The 17721-nt window shown below is 41.8% G+C and overlaps 1 protein-coding gene and 1 long non-coding RNA gene across 3 annotated transcripts in view; both read left to right on the plus strand.

The window, feature by feature from the left end:
- Window positions 1–17721, plus strand: part of TOMM20 (translocase of outer mitochondrial membrane 20) — a 56240-nt gene that overhangs the window by 10456 nt on the left and 28063 nt on the right. For both annotated transcript variants that reach the window (XM_089668531.1, XM_089668532.1), the window contains exons 2-3: window positions 12924–12970; window positions 16355–16436. In XM_089668531.1, the coding sequence (XP_089524657.1) occupies window positions 12924–12970; window positions 16355–16436 (129 nt within the window). The remainder of the gene's footprint in view (window positions 1–12923; window positions 12971–16354; window positions 16437–17721) is intronic.
- On the plus strand, window positions 629–2827 carry LOC149469767 (uncharacterized). The gene is made up of 2 exons (XR_016311498.1): window positions 629–728; window positions 1356–2827. It is a non-coding gene; the product is annotated as an uncharacterized LOC149469767 (long non-coding RNA).

Genomic DNA, 17721 nt, shown 5'->3' on the forward strand with positions numbered 1-17721 from the left:
TTCATCATGTGCGGTGTGAACTTGGATGACTTTACACCAGTAAATTACACCAGATATTACATAAATATAGATAAACATAGATATAGATAAATTACACCAGATATTACACCAGTATATCACATATTTTTAATATACACCCGCATCAGAGGGTGTGTGGGTTTTTTTTTTTTGTCTCTTCTTCCCTCTTCTCAGACTTATTATTCATTAGTTTCATGATCTCTTATTCCCCCCCCCCCCCCCCCCATTTTTGCCACACTCCATACATCATACAATACTCACCACATGTCTGTATCCCCCTTCCCTCCTCCCCCCCTCAGTTCTGACATGTTGATCATTACATTTTCAATATTCATTACAAACATATTTGCCCTATTGCTTCCCTTTCCCCCCCTCTTTTCCTTGCCCCTGAAGTCTGCCACTTTCATAGGTTCATTTCCATTATAGAACATTCATCACATCTGCCTCCTCTTTCCCCTCCTCCCCCCCACCCTCTCCCCAGCTCTGTCACTAGTATCAGTTGCATTTCCCCCTGGGAGGAGCCTTGCAGTCACTGCACCTGTTCATGTTTCATTCCAGGGATACCAGACATGAGTCATCCGCAGTTTACTTCCTGTCTTGTGGTTTGCATTCCAGCAGCCATTTCCCCACAGGCATAAAAGCACACTCCCACACCATCCCACTCAGGTATCAACAGCGAGGCTCTTTCTTTCCATACATCAGCATCAGAGGTATCTACACCATATTCATATGTCTCATCCATTCACTTAACCATTGCCTCCTAAAGGTCATTCATTTACCCATACATACACTCTTTATTTCATGTTTTCTAATGTTCCCATTTTTTTTTTTTCTCCAACAACAGTCCAATATCACTACACAGCACTCACACAGCGCTGACAGTTTGCTCAGCGCTTCACGTTTGAATAGATATATATGGTCTACAGCCACACTCATTACTTTGAACTGATAATCATCCACTATCCACTAGTCTTATTACTCTTATTTTTATGATGTTTACTAATATTATTATTATTTTTATCATCATTGCCAGTGTTACTATGATTATTTTCATATATATTTTTTATATATTTTATTTTAAAAAAATGTTTTTTATTTATCTACATTTGCAGGTGCTATATTCATGTATTTTTAATATTTTTTTATTTGCTTTGTTTCTTAGTGCATGTATATATCTTTGTATATGTATATATGTATGTATATGCGTTTATAAAAACTACAAAAGATTGCACTTTAAATAACCCCCTCCAACCCCTCAACTTATAACAAGTAGAGGAGGTGGAGCTTTGCTCCCAAGGCATCTAGCCCTGGTTATTTACTACTTGACCTCCATACAGGTTGGTCATCAGCTCTGAGGAAAGGGATTCGTCCCCGAAACGCGTCAGCGATTTGACCACCTGGCCGTTGAGAACACCTTGCCCGCCGTTGTGGCCATTGTCATTTTTCTATGCTTTTTAGATACATGCTTCGTCTGTGAGTATGTTTTTATTATTTCATTCCTACAATAAACCTTGGATAATGCACTAGGTGTGTGCGCCACCTGTTTTCTCTCTATCCAGTGGCTGATTTCCCCGTCTGAGCAGGGCTGCACCCCTGGAACATTTCCTTTGGTTGTCGCTGTCCTGGTACCCTTGGCTTCCCTTTTGGCTGTGCATATCCTGAGGCGCTGGAGAGTACATACAATAAAATATTCTATATCTAAGTCACAACAATAGACAAACACAATGTGCTTAAGCTAACACACAAAAAAAAAGACACTAGAAATTCGAATTTCTTAACACACCCACGGAAAAAGTAAGTGAACCATATGTTACTAGGAAAATGTTTTGTGGACTGAGATAAATGCTGAATTGTTCAGGAAGAACACTCAGCACTATGTATGGCACAAAAGGGCACAGTTTACCAATATCGAAACATCATTGTAAAAGCGAAGTATGGTGGAGGGAACATCATGATTTGGGCTTGCTTCACTGCCTCAGGGCCTGAACCATTTGCTGTCATCGAGGGGAAATCTCCCAAGTTTACCAACATATCCTACAGGACAATATCAGGGCAGCTTTCCTCCAGCTGAAGCTTAGTAGAAGTTGACTGATGCAGCAGGACAATGACACTAAACCTTGAAGTAAATCCACAACAGAATGGCTCCAGAAAAAGAAAATGCACCTTGTGGAGTAGCCCAATCAGGGCCTAAACCATGACTGCATAGAAATGTTGTGGAATGACCTCAAAAGAGCCATTCACACCAGACATTTTACAAATATATCTGAGCTGAAGCAGTTTTGTGAAGCGGAATGGTCAATATTCCTCCTTGCTTGAAGTCATTGCTGCCAAAGGATGTTCGACCATATATTAACTCCAAGGGTGCTAACTTTTTCATTCAGCATTGTCAATGTTTAATGGGTGTGCTCAATAAAGAAACAAAAAATGAGAATTCAGAAGTACAGCCAATATAGTGGTGTCTCCCTATTCACTATAAAGTGAAAACTAAAAAAATTTATTTGAAATGTATTGAACGTATGTTTCGCCAGAGCTGTGTCTTTAGGAAGGACTTTCTAAAGACGCTTTTCTGGTGAAACGTATGTTGAAACACAAGGACTTTACTTCCGGGGTCCTGTATGACGTCATGTCCGGCCTAGGAGACTGAGGCTTGGCACGCAGGTTGGCCTATGGGGACAGTGCGGTAGGGCAGTTCACATACAGGCTGTATACACTGATGCCAGTATTCTAGACACTAATATGTGAGTGTTATTCCTATATTTATTTTTTTTATCTGATTCATCCATTTTCAATAAACACTACCCTAAGATTCTTTTTATATTTCAATATGTTTTATTGAGAAACAGGCATATAATAGCAAAAAAAAGGGGTCCACCTACATGGTGGGACATTACATAGAATCACAAAACTGATAGGCACGCAAAAAAATTTGACTAACAATGGCAATAAGGATACACACAGAGTGCCATTTCCATCAAGACGTACAGGTTTCATCAATCAATAAACCGAGACTAAACTGTAGGAATAAACCAAATGTAACAAAAACAATGCAGCGGATAAAGTAGAAAAAGAGAGGAGAAAAGGAGGAAACAGCTCCTAAGAAAAAAAATGGGGGGGGTCAGCTGTAAGACTCTCACAATACAGAATGTAACTAATCCAAGGCTCCCAAGTCCCCTCAAATCTGGACACATCATCATTGAAAATACTTGTACGTTTATCGTTTACCATTATCTAATTAAGTTTATGTTTCACCCTGTCCAACGGGATCACAGATTGTTTCCAACTTCTAGCTATGGTAATGCGAGCCGCCAGTAAGAGGTATAAAATTAGTTTAGTCTATTTTTTTTTTTGGGGAACGTCAACGGGAAGTATATGAAACAAGGCCACTTCCAGTGATCTACGGATATTAACTCCTGTTACGGAATATAAAATTAAATATGCGGATCCAGAACCTACTCACAACTGGACATTTCCACCAAACGTGGAACATAGTACCTTCTTGACCACAGCGTCGGAAACAGCTAGATCAGTGGTTCTCAGCCTTCCTAATGCCGTGACCCTTTAATACAGTTCCTCATGCTGTGGTGACCCCCAACCATAACATTATTTACCCAGTAATTATAATTCATGAGTGTCATTTTACCTCCAATAATGCTGCTTTCAGCACAGTAGCTGCTTTCAGCACAGTAGCTGCTTTCAGCACAGTAGCTGCTTTCAGCACAGCAGCTGCTCTTTACACATCGGAAATATGTGTTTTCTGATGGTCTTAGGGGACCCCTGTGAAAGGGTCGTTCGACCCCCAAAGGGGTCGCGACCCACAGGTTGAGAACCACTGAGCTAGATGATACTGAGGGATACATTTTGGCCAAGCGAGTAGGAACCAAATACCAGCAAAGTAGCGTTTTTAGAATTGGATTCAACAAGATCAGTATTAATCGAGATCTTCGATAAAGTATGAGCCGCATTCCGCCATGTATCTAAATCTAATGAACTATTTAAATCCCCCTCCCATTGGGTCATGTAGGACAATTTAGTGAGAGGATCAACAATGGAAGCATAAATAAAGGATAAATGACCTCGCATCATCCCACCTGCTCCACAGGAGACCTCGAGGGAAGTAAGCACACGGCTCTCTGAGTAATCTAAGTTTGCTAATGATAAAAGAGCGAAGTTGGTGATAACAAAATATTTCTCTGGGAGGCATCTGATATGTCGATAAATGTTCAAGTGACCGAGGACTAAACCCATCTAATGAGTCTCCGATACGTAACAGACCCTTATTAATCCACCACTGGAACACCGATGGAGATAGACTCGGGCAAACTCGGGATTACCAAACACTGGGGCTAATGAGGTATGTGGAGAGGAGAAAGGTTTGCGAGCTCGCCATCTATCCCACACCGATAACAAATAGGATAGAGTAGGACACAAAATAGGAGGAAGCACTCCATCGGGAAGCCACATGTAAGTACCCACAGCGTATGGATGGCACGAAAGAGCCTCAATCCCGACCCACTGGGCGTAGTACACGATAACTGTGATATTTGGGCCACCTGAAAATATGCCAGGAGATTAGGGCGTCCCAAACCACCATGCCTCTTTAGGGAGAATGTCGACTTGTTAATCCTAGGGCGTTTTCCCCTCCATATAAATCTAGAGACCGCTGATTATAGTAATAACAGTTCCTGTTTGTGGACCATGATTGGCAGCGTCCTGAAATAGTACAATAGTCTCGGTAAAAAGGTCATTTTAATAGAATTAATTCTACCGAACCAGGAAAGTGAAAGATCCTGCCAGTCTAGCAAGTCATTTTTAAGTTGTTTGAAAAGCGGAAGATAGTTGGTCTTGTATAACGTCGATATAGATTTTGTGAGGTGAATCCCTAGATAGGGAAGAGAGCCAGGGGCCCACTGAAAATCAAAGCGTTAAGAGTAAGACCAGAGGCCTCAGAAAACCGATGAAACAAGTGGAAGAAACCAGGCATAGACGTTCGAGGATTAGAAACATACATGAGAACATAATCGGCAAATAAGGCGCATTTATGATCCCGTTGACCACAGTAGACGCCCGAGATAGTGGGATCAGCACGAATAGCAATCGCAAGTGGTTCCATTGCCAAAGCAAAGAGCAATGTAGAAAAAGGACATCCCTGTCTAGTCCCTCGTTCTATCGAGAAAGGGGCTGATTTATATCCACGAATGGAAACTTGTCAAGGTCCTACCTTTCTTCAGAGCTTGTGCATCTCCATGAGCTGGCATCCATCTTGGTTTTCTGCAAAGCATGGTGGGAACCTTTATGCCTTCAGGCTTCTGCGGCTCCTCCTCAGAAGGGTGTGGTTGAGCACATTTAAACCTCCTGTCCGCAAGTGTGCGCTGCACTTGTGTCCTGTATGTTGCCCTGTTGCAAGCTCTTGTGTTGTTCCCATTGCTCTCCTGGTAACCGACTCGGCTTGGACAAGACTACTCTCTGCGTTAACCCTTTATCTGACCTTCCATTGCTGAACCCGGCCCGTGACATGAGTATTCTTTGCCTACCGTCTAGTACTGTCTGCTCCGTTGTTATTGACCCGGCTTGTCTGACTACTCTACTCGTGTTCCCATCTAGCTCCCACCAGCTGTACGCCATTGGCGGCAGTCGTTATCACAGCTGGGGTCACTTGGGGGCCGCGACCTGGTCTCAGGCTGCGTCAAGTCCATCCCCACCATCAGGGGCCCTGGTGAAGGGTAGCCTGGGGCTTAGACTCCGCGCCCTGAGGGACTCTGGTCTGTGGGTAGTGGCTGTCGTCAGTCGCAGCGTGACCGTACCATAGGCCTGCCTGCCCATTCCAGTGTTCCTGCCCTGACAAAACTTGAGCGAACGGAGTAGAATATAGGGCCCGTAACAGCTTTGTAAAATGAGGGCCAAACCCAAATTTGTCTAACGTCTGAAACAGTCCCAAGACAGCGCTAAATTAATATACATTTCTAATATACCTGATGAAGTCACGTGTTGGACATGACGCAGCGCGTCGGTACGTTGGGAGGAGCTTCCAGCAAACGCGGTGACATCATTTCCGGTGTGGGGGCTATATTGGATCACCCTGTGTATTACCCATGCAGTACACCCACAGCATGTGGTAGGAGGCTGGAACATTTGTCCTTATGTGAGTGGAAATTCATTTTTTGAACCTATTACCAAACAAATAAATTACTGGTTGCGCTATGGAGGGTCTCTGCTTGTGTCTTACTATGACCCTGGGAGGAGCTGGCTGCTAAACTGGTGGACGCTGGAGGTGGAAGGTGTTACCTACAGAGTGAGCCATATTGATAGGATCGTGTGATCCTGAAAGCGTTCTGGCCCCTTGGGGTCTAAGGAAGGAGGTGTGGAGGCATTTTGGCCGTTAAGGATTGTCACGTGTGAATCACGCACACTGCACGTGATTTTTGCATGAAGAGTGGAGTGTTAGCTCATTATTGAGCACTGCATCATCAGTATTATTACTACTTTGGACTTTTTTTCATATTTGAACCTTCGTTCATCTTTTTTGTGCACTATATGTGTGTGTTATCACTGTAGTAGTATTATTTACGATATTTGTCACTTTTTTCGCTAGATCTTCCCTATGAGGGAATACATGCATGACACTTTATGTATTGAGTATTTTGGATTTATGTGGAGGGGTATATTGAGTTTATATTGTATCACATATATTAGAAATTTATATTAATTTAGCGCTGCACTTTTATATATTATTTCACTGTTCACTTATTTTGGGTATAAGTTTAGTGTCGGCAGCTTACGGTTATAGGGTAGGAGGTTTTTTGTCAGTCCCAAGACAGACTGTCAAATGCTTTCTGAATATCCAGTGACAGTAGTAAAATTTCCCTCTGTGAAGACCCGTCCCAATTGGACTGCACCGCTGACAGCAAAGCTATAGTCCGTCGAATTTGGTCCGATGTTTGTCGACCGCTTATGAATCCTGACTGGTCATCGTGAATATATGGGGCCAAAAATTTATGGAGACGTAGGGCCAGTATCTTAGTAAGAATCTTTAAATCTCAATTAATTAAGGAAATAGGCCGGTAATTGGAAACCATAGCGGCGTCCGTGAGAGGCTTGGGGATGACACTGATGAATGCTTTTTCATCTGGGAGTACCATTCCCCTGTCCCGCAAATAGTTAAAGTAGAGGGCCATATGGGGCATCAAAATATCATGGAAAGCTTTATATTAATTATTGGGAAGACCATCCGGTCCTGGGGCCTTATGAGAGGCAAGAGATTTCACCGCGTTCCCGATTTCTTCACATAAAATAGGCCGTTCCATCATCTCGCTATGGGTCTCCTGGAGGGGGGGAAGCGAAACGGACCCCAAAAAGGTGTCAAGAGACGAAGAAGAACCCCCTTTGGGCGAGCTATAAAGTTTAGAGTAGAAAGAATGAAATTTGTGGAGGATGTTACTAGGGTCCTGGGATAACGAACCGTTATCCAATCTGAGTTTGGGGAAAGCCGTCTGGGAATGTCTGGGAGTCAGCTTGTGTGCTAACAAAGTGCCAGGTCTGTCCCTCCAAATAAAGAATTTATGATTAGACCAACAAAGTTGTTTGTCAGCAATGGTAGTAAGACACAAATTGAGTTCCAGTCGGGCCTGGTCAAGTTTAAGTAACAAATCAGGACTGGGATTTTGCTTATGTTGAGCAACCAGGTCAGTGTATAACTGAGTTTAACGGTAAGTAGGTAATTTCGGGCTTTTTTTTAAGACAAGAAGAAAGTTGAATAATACACCCCCTGACTGAGGCCTTATGAGCTGCCCAATTAATCGCCGGGTCCGTGTCCTCTGCTTTATTGAAGTCAAAGAATGCTTGCAAATGTGAGATATCATGACAATGAGAGAGGTTACCCAAAATAGTCATTAAGACGCCGGTGAAAAGCCGTCCTACCAGGTGTCCCGGACGACAAGGTTATAGAAACTGGGTCATGGTCAGACCAGGGCGTGGAGAAAATTTTAGCAGTAAGAAGTCTGGGGAGTGAATGTGTCTGAAGAAATATATATGATCAGTACGGGAATAACTGTTATGAGCCCTGGAGTAGTGGGAGTAGTCTCGAGAAGTGGGATTAGCCTTTCTCCATGCATCAATAAAGTCACAATGATATAATAGTTGGGCCAACTTACGGCTCCGTCTAGAAGGAGGCTGCAGCGTGACGGTTTGGGAACGATTCAGAGTCTGGTCTAGTGCTAGATTGGAGTCACCAGCCACAATAACATCACCCTCGAATTCCCCGACCTGGGTGCTGAGCAGGGATTAAAAAAATTCCACCTGATTGGTATTTGGAGTATAATAATTTACAAAAGTGATTAGGTGTCCTCCCAAGTGGCCTTTCACCAGGAGATATCGCCCCTCCCTGTCCCGGATAATTTTGGATTCGGTAAAGGACAGTTGGCGAGAAAAGCAAAGGGCCACCCCCGTTTTTTTTTTTCTCTGTAGCATTAGCAAAAAAGCAGACATGGTAATTTTTTATGGATATAGCGTGGAGAGGAGGGGGGAAAATGCGTCTCCTGTAAGGCAACTATATCTGCCCCAAGATAGTGGCACGAACTAAAAGCCTGTATGCGTTTAGAGGGGGAATTAAGCCCCTTAACATTGTGAGAAATTAGACGAATACCCCTTCTAGTTGACCGTAGGGAAGACATTATAAATAATTAAGGAGCTAAGTAGGATGGAGACCCTACGTTCCTGAAGAGAGAAAAATGTTCCTAAGAGTCCCTAAATGTTGCCAGCTGACCCTGGAGGAAAACAAAAAAAGACAAAGAAAAATTGGAGAAAGAGAGGATAAGACATTCGGAACACAAAAGTCCGCATGTCAAGTAACCATGTTACACAAAGCATTACTATATAAATAGTTCAGACTATGCACCAGGAAATACAGAGCAATAGCCCTGTAGTGGAATGGATCTGCCCAGAGAAGCGATCTCGGGGAAGAGTCTTCCAGTCAGTGAGAGCGCAAAGACACTCTCCGGCACCGACAGTAGCAGAAACCCATCAGCAATAAATTGAAAGTTTAGTGCAGAAAAATAAAACAATTGAACAAAACAATTGAATCACCTAAAATGGCATTCAGCAAACAGATGTAAAGTAATCCCCAGGTCACCCCCCCCCCCCCCCCCAGACAATGCCCCCACACCAGCAGAGCAGCAGCAGCCAATGCTCGCAGGAGCCACAGGGAGGCCACCACCAATCAAAGCAGCACAGTGAAAAGTCCCCAAAAGGACACGGGAGTTCGAGATCTTCCCAGGTGGATTCCGTGACCTCTTCTTCTTCTTCTTAGAGTTTGGTGTAGCCCACAATGGCTGGAGCAGCGGAGGTAGAGAAGCCGATCCCGTAGGGGAATGGGATGCCGGACTGCGAGAGATAACACCCAGCTGAAGCAGCAACTCCTCGCCATCCTGGAACGTAGCAAACCCATAGGATTTTCCATTAAGAGTGAACTGCAGGCGAAAAGGGTAGGCCCAATGATCTCTAATGCCCTTCTGAACTAAGAGATAGAGTAGTGGCTTGAGGGATTGCCGATTCTGGATAGTGGCCAGAGAGACATCAGCAAAGATTTGTATCTTGTGCGCCGTAAGCTCCAGGTCCAGATTCTCCCTGCCATATCGCATAATCGCTTCCTTGACCTGAAAAAAATGAGGCTTGACGATGATATCTCTAGGGGGCCCCCCTTGCCGGGGGGGGGGGGGAATCAATGCCCTGTGAATACGATCTATCTCAAGATGAAGGTCATCAATGTCGGGCAAAGCAGACCGCATGAGGGTGTGTGCGCAGCTAGTGAGCTCCTTAACAGACTCGGGGAGTCTGGCCTGGCCCGATTCTCCAAATCATCAATTTTAGAGTATGCTTCCTCCAGGCGATCTTGCAAGTCGGTGATCATGTTGGAATTTTGGGAGACACTATGAGCTGTCGCATCAACTTTAGCCTCGATACTGTCCAGCCATTGGCCCAAGGCCTGAAAATCCTGCTTAAGGTCAGCCGCCAATTTTGAGGTAGCTCTATCCAGTTCGCGTTGCAGAAGATCCGCGAACCGAGCAATCAAGGTCGCGTCACTTGAATATAGTAGTAGGTCAGGAGGAATTGTTGGCGAGGAGGCCGGGCTGTCATCTGCGGGTTCTGGACCGCTATGCTGGCTGGAAAAAATGGCAGCGATCTCGCTCAATGGCGAGGAGGCATGGGAGTCGCGGCCCAAGGATCAGGCCGAAGCCTGGGACTCTGGTGGTACAGGGCTGGAAGGTGACCGGGGGGGCCACAGGGAGTCCCTCACCCCAGCTGGTGACGCTGTTGCAGTCCTCAGTCCAGTGTGGGATGAGGTGCTCGTTTTCTCCCTCTGGGGGAGAGGTGCTGCCGTGAGAGAGGCAGAGGAGGCACTAGGAGCCGCGGGCGCCGATCCGAGCGCCATCTTGGACTCCCAGTCCCCGCAGGGAGCAACATCTGGGAGCCTACACGGTTCTGCACCGCTGGTTTTCCCGGCATATTGCGGGTGCCCGAGGTTCGTTCCAGGTCTGGGGGGGGTGCCCGGGAGCTAGTGTGCACTATGCCCTTATATGGGCTGTTATCGGCGCCGGAGGTGTGCGGAGCTATCGCTGGGACAACTGATCCCGGTGACCGCGCATGCGCACTTACTAAGATTCTTTTAAATGGATATCTCCTACTTTATCACGGAGTCTGAGTGAGCCAACGTTATGAAGGAAGATCTGGTGATCACCTTAAACACTTGCCCTCCAGAGGATCTACTACCCCCCCCCCCCCCCTTCCTGACCAGGCCATTTGTTTTGTGAAACGGTGCTGCGTTAAATTATATTTATATTTTTTTCCTACTAATAGAGCTTTCTTTTGGTGGTATTTGATCACCTCTGCATTTTTTTTTTTTTGAGCTATAAACAAAAAGACTGACCATTTTTGAACAAAAAATATTTTTGACTTTTTGCTATAAAGCCTATCCAATAAAAAAATTTGAAATATCAAATTTCTTCATAAATTTAGGCCAAAATGTATTCTGCTAAATGCCTTTGCTAGATAAATAAAAAGAATCCCAGTACGTCTAAATTTAATTGGTTTATGTGAAAGTTCTAGCATCTACAAATGGCGGTATATGTACTGGAATTCTTCTTCTTCTTTTTTTTTTTTTAATATACTAGTAATGGCGTCGATCAGCGACTTATAGCGGGACTGCGGTAAAACAGCATGTCCATGCTGACAGGAGAGAAACCTGTGTAGTCTCCCCTGTCAGGTTTACCCGACGATCACCAAGTGCTGGCCGGGAATTGCCGGCTGGGACCCGGTGATTGACATTCCTAGCCACCAGTAGCGGCTCCTACCTTAAAAGCAAATCATGTATATATACATGTGATTTTGCGCAGCCTGTCCACCCTGTAGCAATACTTTTGCTATAGGGCGGAGGGAAAGTGGTTAAAGAGAGAGAATTCTTGGGAGACGTAGCGTTGTTTGACCTACCTGTAAAAAGTGGTTAAAATCCTCTGGTGAGCGTGCATTCCTTCTACTCGCACAAGTGGTAAAGAAGCTGGGAGTTTGCTTTGATATTAAGTATTCACCTAAATGATTCACATGTCACAGTGTGGCATGGGGAAACTGCACATTATTGGATTTTTAAGTTGATTTATACACCACTTGATTGTTTGTCATTATGGATAACATAATGGCTTAAGCAAGCACCCTACCATTTTTTTATTTATATTGGTTCCAAAAAATGAGAATTGTTTGTGTGTTATCAGTTTAAGCACATAAAAAAAGTCATGTTTTAAAAATCGAGATCAACAGTATTGAATATTGATAAAAATTGCCATAATCGGGCCTTGAAATTGCAGTTCGACAGGGCTTAACCATGAAACCAAATTAAACTGGCCTCCAGTAACAAAGTAGATCTAAGTGGTGGAAAGGAGTAGACTAATAGCAGTAGTAGCAGACGTCTTTAATTGTCCTCATTCAGACAAAAATGTTGTGAGAGTACATGTTTACTTTTAACAGCAAATAACAATGAAAACTCTGAGCCACAGGCAAAACCAAAAATAAGGAAACACAGATGAATGTGATTATGGCTTCTGCAATCTTCAAGATGTGTCTAACTTCCACATTTGTGTACTCTTTAAATGTGTATATAGACCGTACTGCCAAAAATGTTAATCATAGTTACTAAACGGTTTGCCACATGTAAAGGTGCAAAAAATATGTAAACACCAGAAAATACAACTAATGGCCAATGTGTCAGTAAGTCCCATTCAAACAATTGTTGCTTAAAAACCAAAAGATAGGTGAACAGGTGCCTGTGCCATTAGTAACCGATTAAACAGGTGATCACTTCCAGCTGACCCCACATGGATTTACACCCACCACAATGGATGGATCTTCTATTACTAGATGGGTCTCGCTGCACTTTTTTGGTTAGACCCACTGTGTATCTCGTCACCAACTTGACCATTCATATGTACCAGGATGCAATTTCTTCCAATGCAACACACCATCACTCAAACAGTATCAAGGAAAATGTTAATTGCGCAAAGCAGCCGACATTATTAAACCATACAAAACCTTACAATTGCACCACACTTACATGTACACCAGGTACATAGAGTACTTGTGGTTAGAATGGCTGCCACCCCGCAGGGGCCAGAAGCTGGCTTGTGCTCCAGGGATAGGATGTGATGTATCAGCTGAGGAACACTGCCTCATCTACTTTTGTCTATAATTGGAAGCTTCCTGAAGATGTCCAAATACAGACAAAACTAGTATTGAATAGCAAAAGATGCCCTGGTCATGAAGGGGAAGCTAAAACCTTCTGCGTGGGTCAAGTGGTTTAAGGTGTACATTATTTTAATTTTGTCTTCATCTTAACTGTATTTCACTTTTTTTTTTTTTTTCTGCAGGGAGGAGAAAACAGAAAATTGCTAAAGCGAGAGCTGGTCAGTCAAAGGTAAGTATTCACACTGGGATGGGTGTCTCATTGAAATATTTCCCTTCACCTTAGGTTCCTTTCTGCCGATGCCCACCAAGAGAGAATCTATCTAGAGGGGGAATTTACAGCAATAAATTCTTAAGTGTTTCTCAACCTTCCCTACTATATTCAAAACATGGCTGTACATATACAGTTAGATTTAAATATTACTTGTGAGCCACTTAATGTAATCGGATAAGGTTCGCTGACACGAAACACATCCTCATATCGTGTGCATAACAAAAAAAATATTTTTCAATAAATGTCGCGCCCCTAGTTATTATCAATTGTTACCAATATGATAACGCAATCAAAATATATGATTAAAAACAAAAATATGAAAAAATAAATTATATAGGTAAATACAGAACAAAAAACATAGTCACTAATAACCACTTATTGCTGATAGTCCCAAAATATCATGTGTTCCAAAAACAATTGTGAAAGTCAATGAAATTGATTCTATTGATACAAAAGTGATAAATCCCAATAAACGTGATCAAAATATAAGGGATTGTGTTTCCCAATGACTCCTTATTGTGATTAGGTTATGCGCTCACCTCCTTTTCAGCCTGTGGACAGGCTTACTCCGCTTTTTGTTCACATATGGAACTTTAGATATTCTGTTGCACCGTGTGAAGAGTGGTGGGTATCCCTTAATTGCTTCCCAATGCTCTTATCCTTCTTGCCACTATCCCCACAGGGATCTTTCACTCCTGCTATTTATCTCCTCCTTAGGTATCCCTCGGTGAGAAAAAATGCAGACATAGTGTCTTATCTTTTTTAAGGTTAAAAGGCTTTATTGCGTGCCCAATTACACTCACGTTCAGTAAGATAAGAAACCGCTATGTTTAAAAACAACTGCAGATTGCTGTGTGCTTCGCACACATAGTATACACGGGTGTGTAGTGACGTCGTAGCCTTACCCCTACGCGTTACTCCGCAGGTCACGCGGCTTCATCAGGGGAATATGATTCATTGACTTTCACAATTGTTTTTGGATCACATCATATTTTGGGACTATCAGCAATAAGTGGTTATTAGTGACTTTTTGTTTTTTGTATTGTATTTACCTATATATTTTTATTTTATTTTTTCATATTTTTGTTTTAAATCATATATTTTGATTGCGTTATTATATTGGTAACAATTGATAATAATTAGGGGCATGATATTTATTGAAAAAAATATTTTTTGTACATATACAGTACTTTAAAGCATTACTGAAGACAAATACAGAGGAAATTTTCCAGCATGGATGCTAGTTCTGTTGACGAGATTCCCATACTTTGGAGGGATTTCCTCTCGCTTCCTGTTTTGTCTACAGACAGTGAGTGCAGCTGCAGTTATAGGAACATGTTACATGTTCCACCCTAAAAACAGGAAAAACGGGTGGAACATGTAACATGCTCCCAAAGGTGAACTTGTCCTTTAAACCCAAAAGGAAACCTTTATTATATTGCGGCTCATAAATTCTTAGATGTAATGGCTGTATTAGTTTTCTTTTTATAGGTTTTATTCCTTTTATTTTCACCTGGTGATCTGGGCCGCGCGTCTGTTGTTTTTTCAACGGAGCAAGCTCTCCTGCAGATGTAGCAATTATTGGATTTATACAAACCATTTACTACTGACAGGAGTGCATACAATGATCAGCTTTTATATAAAACTTTTATCCAAAAAGGAAAGAAAATGTAACTGCTTATAAAGTAGCTTGAGTTTAGCTTCGGTTTTTAGTGTATCAAAATCTGCTTGTATGTCTAATACTCCCCTCCACCCAGGTTAACTGTGCAGCTGTCCAAAGGTGCTTTTATGCCCCTTTCACCCTGAGTGGAGACACTGTAATACAATACACAATACAATAAAATGAGCAGTGGGGGCGGGGCTGAAATATGGCTCTGTGTGAATGGACAGGTAAGCGGCTTGGGAACAGGTAAGCAGAGCAGCACAGAGAAGGTAAGTATGACATGTTTCTGCATTTTTGCTTTTTTTTTTTTTTTTTTTTTTTTTTTATGAGTTGCCTTTTAATATCGCTTTAACCAGTACACGCCCGGCCAATAGCCAAAAGGCGGCTGGCAAAATGTACTGCATTTCCGGGTTGGACGCCAAATGGAGTCCTCCCGCACATGCACAGTTTGTGCTCCTGCAGAGCCACGCAGCGGCGCAATCTGTCACCGGCCGTGTACCTCGGACATGGCCGATGACAGATCTGAGTATCAGCTCCGTTGCTGGTACCATGTGACCGGCTGTGACCAATCACAGCAGGTCACATGACAGTTGTATACAATGGATGGCTTCATTCATGCCATCCATTGTATACTACTGTCTAGCTGCGATTGGTCACAGTTAACCACATGCACATGTCATGTGATTAGCTGTGGCCAAATCACAGCTAAGCACAAAAAAAAAAACCCTGAATGAATCTATGTCATTCAGGTAAATGCTTGCTTATAGCAAAGTAATTCTTTGCTATAAGCAAATTGTGTAAAAAAAAAAAAAAAAAAAAAAAAAAAAAAAATACTGATCACTTTTCCTAAGTAGTACTATGGTAACATTGTACTACTTTGGACATAGTGAAATATGAAAACAAAATCTTTAAAAAAAAGAAAAAAAAGTATTAAAAATAATAAAATATATATATATTTTTTTTTTTTCATACTGACACCAGTCAGTGTCCCTGATCACCGCCATGCCAGTTATATGAAGATGCTGTACTGCACTAGTGACAGTATGTTAAAAAAAAAAATTAAAAATAATTTTTTGCATTTTTTTTCATTTTCCGAAAAATTATGACAAAAAAAATGCAACTTCTTATGAAGTATGTCGGACTGTCTACTCTGCAAAAAGTGGTCATTTGTGGGGTATCTGTACTGTTCTGACATTCTTGGACCTCAAGAAATTAGATTGGCCGTCAGTACTTCGGGATTGATCAATATTCAGATCTATACCATAGTTTGTGAACTCTATAACTTTCCTACAAACTAAAAAATACATCCTAATTTGGGTTATTTTCACCAAAGACCTGTAGCAGAATACATCATGGCCTAAATTTATGAACAATTATTTATTTGCAAACTTTTATAACAGAAACAAAGAAAAACGTGTATTTTTTTCAATATTTTCGGTCTTTTTTTGATAATTTAGCAAAAAATAAAAACCCCAGTGGTGATTAAATACCACCAAAAGAAAGCTCTAGTTGTGTGAAGAAAATGATAAAATTTTAGTTTGGGTACAGTTTTGTATGACCGCGCAATTGTCATTCAAAGTGTGAGAGCGCTGAAACCTGAAAAATGGCCTGGGCAGGAAGGTGTAAAATTGCCCGGTATTCAAATGGTTAATGAAGTAAAATTTTGAATCTTCTTACAGTTACCTGACCTTAAAGATGCAGAGGCTGTTCAGAAGTTTTTCCTTGAAGAAATTCAACTTGGAGAAGAACTACTAGCACAAGGTTGTCATAACCCAGTTTTTTGTTGTGTTTTTCTGAAAACAAGAATTTGTTAGTCTTCATTATATATTAAAATCAGGGAGTTTTGTTCACTCCATTGTAATGTGATTTATATGCATTATGAATGCATAGGAAAAATTGGTGGTGCATATTTATAGCGCTTCTTAACACCCCAACATTGCTACAGTTTTTTGCATGTAAAATACCATACATTGCATTTTTGTTTTTTTTTCTTTGGTTTCAAAAATTAATCATCTTAATGATGATGCTCTTGTCTAGTTGTCTGCATAGTCACAGTTACCAAGTGTGGTGTTCTACATTTCTGCTGCCCTATACATTTTTGCAGAGGTTTGGTCATAGATTGCTTTATACAGTATGTGCAACTATATTTAAAAGTTAAAAAAAATAACAAAAGTTAACTATAGAGATCTAACATAGCTTTGAATGGTCCTTTGAGTTAACCTGACCAGGAAAAGGGGTACAACTTTGATCAGGAATAGATGTATAAAGCAATAAGTAACAGCAAACCTGTGCTTTGTCTATGCAGGACATAGCAACAGGTTTGCTTCAAAGCCCAAGTTGCAGAAACCAAAAAACACACGTCCACATTAAAATGAATGGAAAACATGGCAAAAACGCACCAGTATTGAGTTTTTGAGTCACATGTCTTGTGAAAAAAAAAACGCACCGCAAGCATGGTAAAAACGAGGCAAAAATATGTATGCGTTTTTGCTACCAATCATTGTGAAAGTAGCCTTAAAGCCCTCTTACCTGTAAAGGAAAACAGTAAATTCTCCCCTTTTAGCTGTGCCTATGCTGCTAAACTTTATATCTGATCAGTGGAACTGGTCCTCCCTGATGTCACTCCAGGAGCGAGTGGTGATGTGAGGTCAGAAGGAAGAAAAAAAAGTGAGAATTTGGGACTACAGAGATCGATACTCCCCGCAGACATTGGGGGACCAGTTCTAGTGATTTGAAATAAAGTTTTCATGGTTACATAGTTAATCAGTTTGAAAAAAAAAAAAACCCCACACAAATAGAATATACACTATCATATACTCATCCTATATCCAGAGGAAGGCCAAAAAACCCCAATAAAGCATGGTCCAATTCGCTCCAATGGAACAAGAAAATTTGTTCCTGATCCCACAGGAGGCAATTGGATATTCTCTGGTTTAACTACTCAGGCATTGTTACCTCTAAAAAATAGAGCTGGATGCATTCCTAAATGAACTGGATACTGTTTTTAAAACAACCTACTGAACTGGCCAAAAACTAGTTCTTGAGG

This window comes from Staurois parvus, unplaced genomic scaffold (assembly GCF_062004578.1).
Source record: "Staurois parvus isolate SC_StPar_1 unplaced genomic scaffold, SC_StPar_1.0 ptg000059l, whole genome shotgun sequence".
Lineage (NCBI taxonomy): Eukaryota > Metazoa > Chordata > Amphibia > Anura > Ranidae > Staurois > Staurois parvus.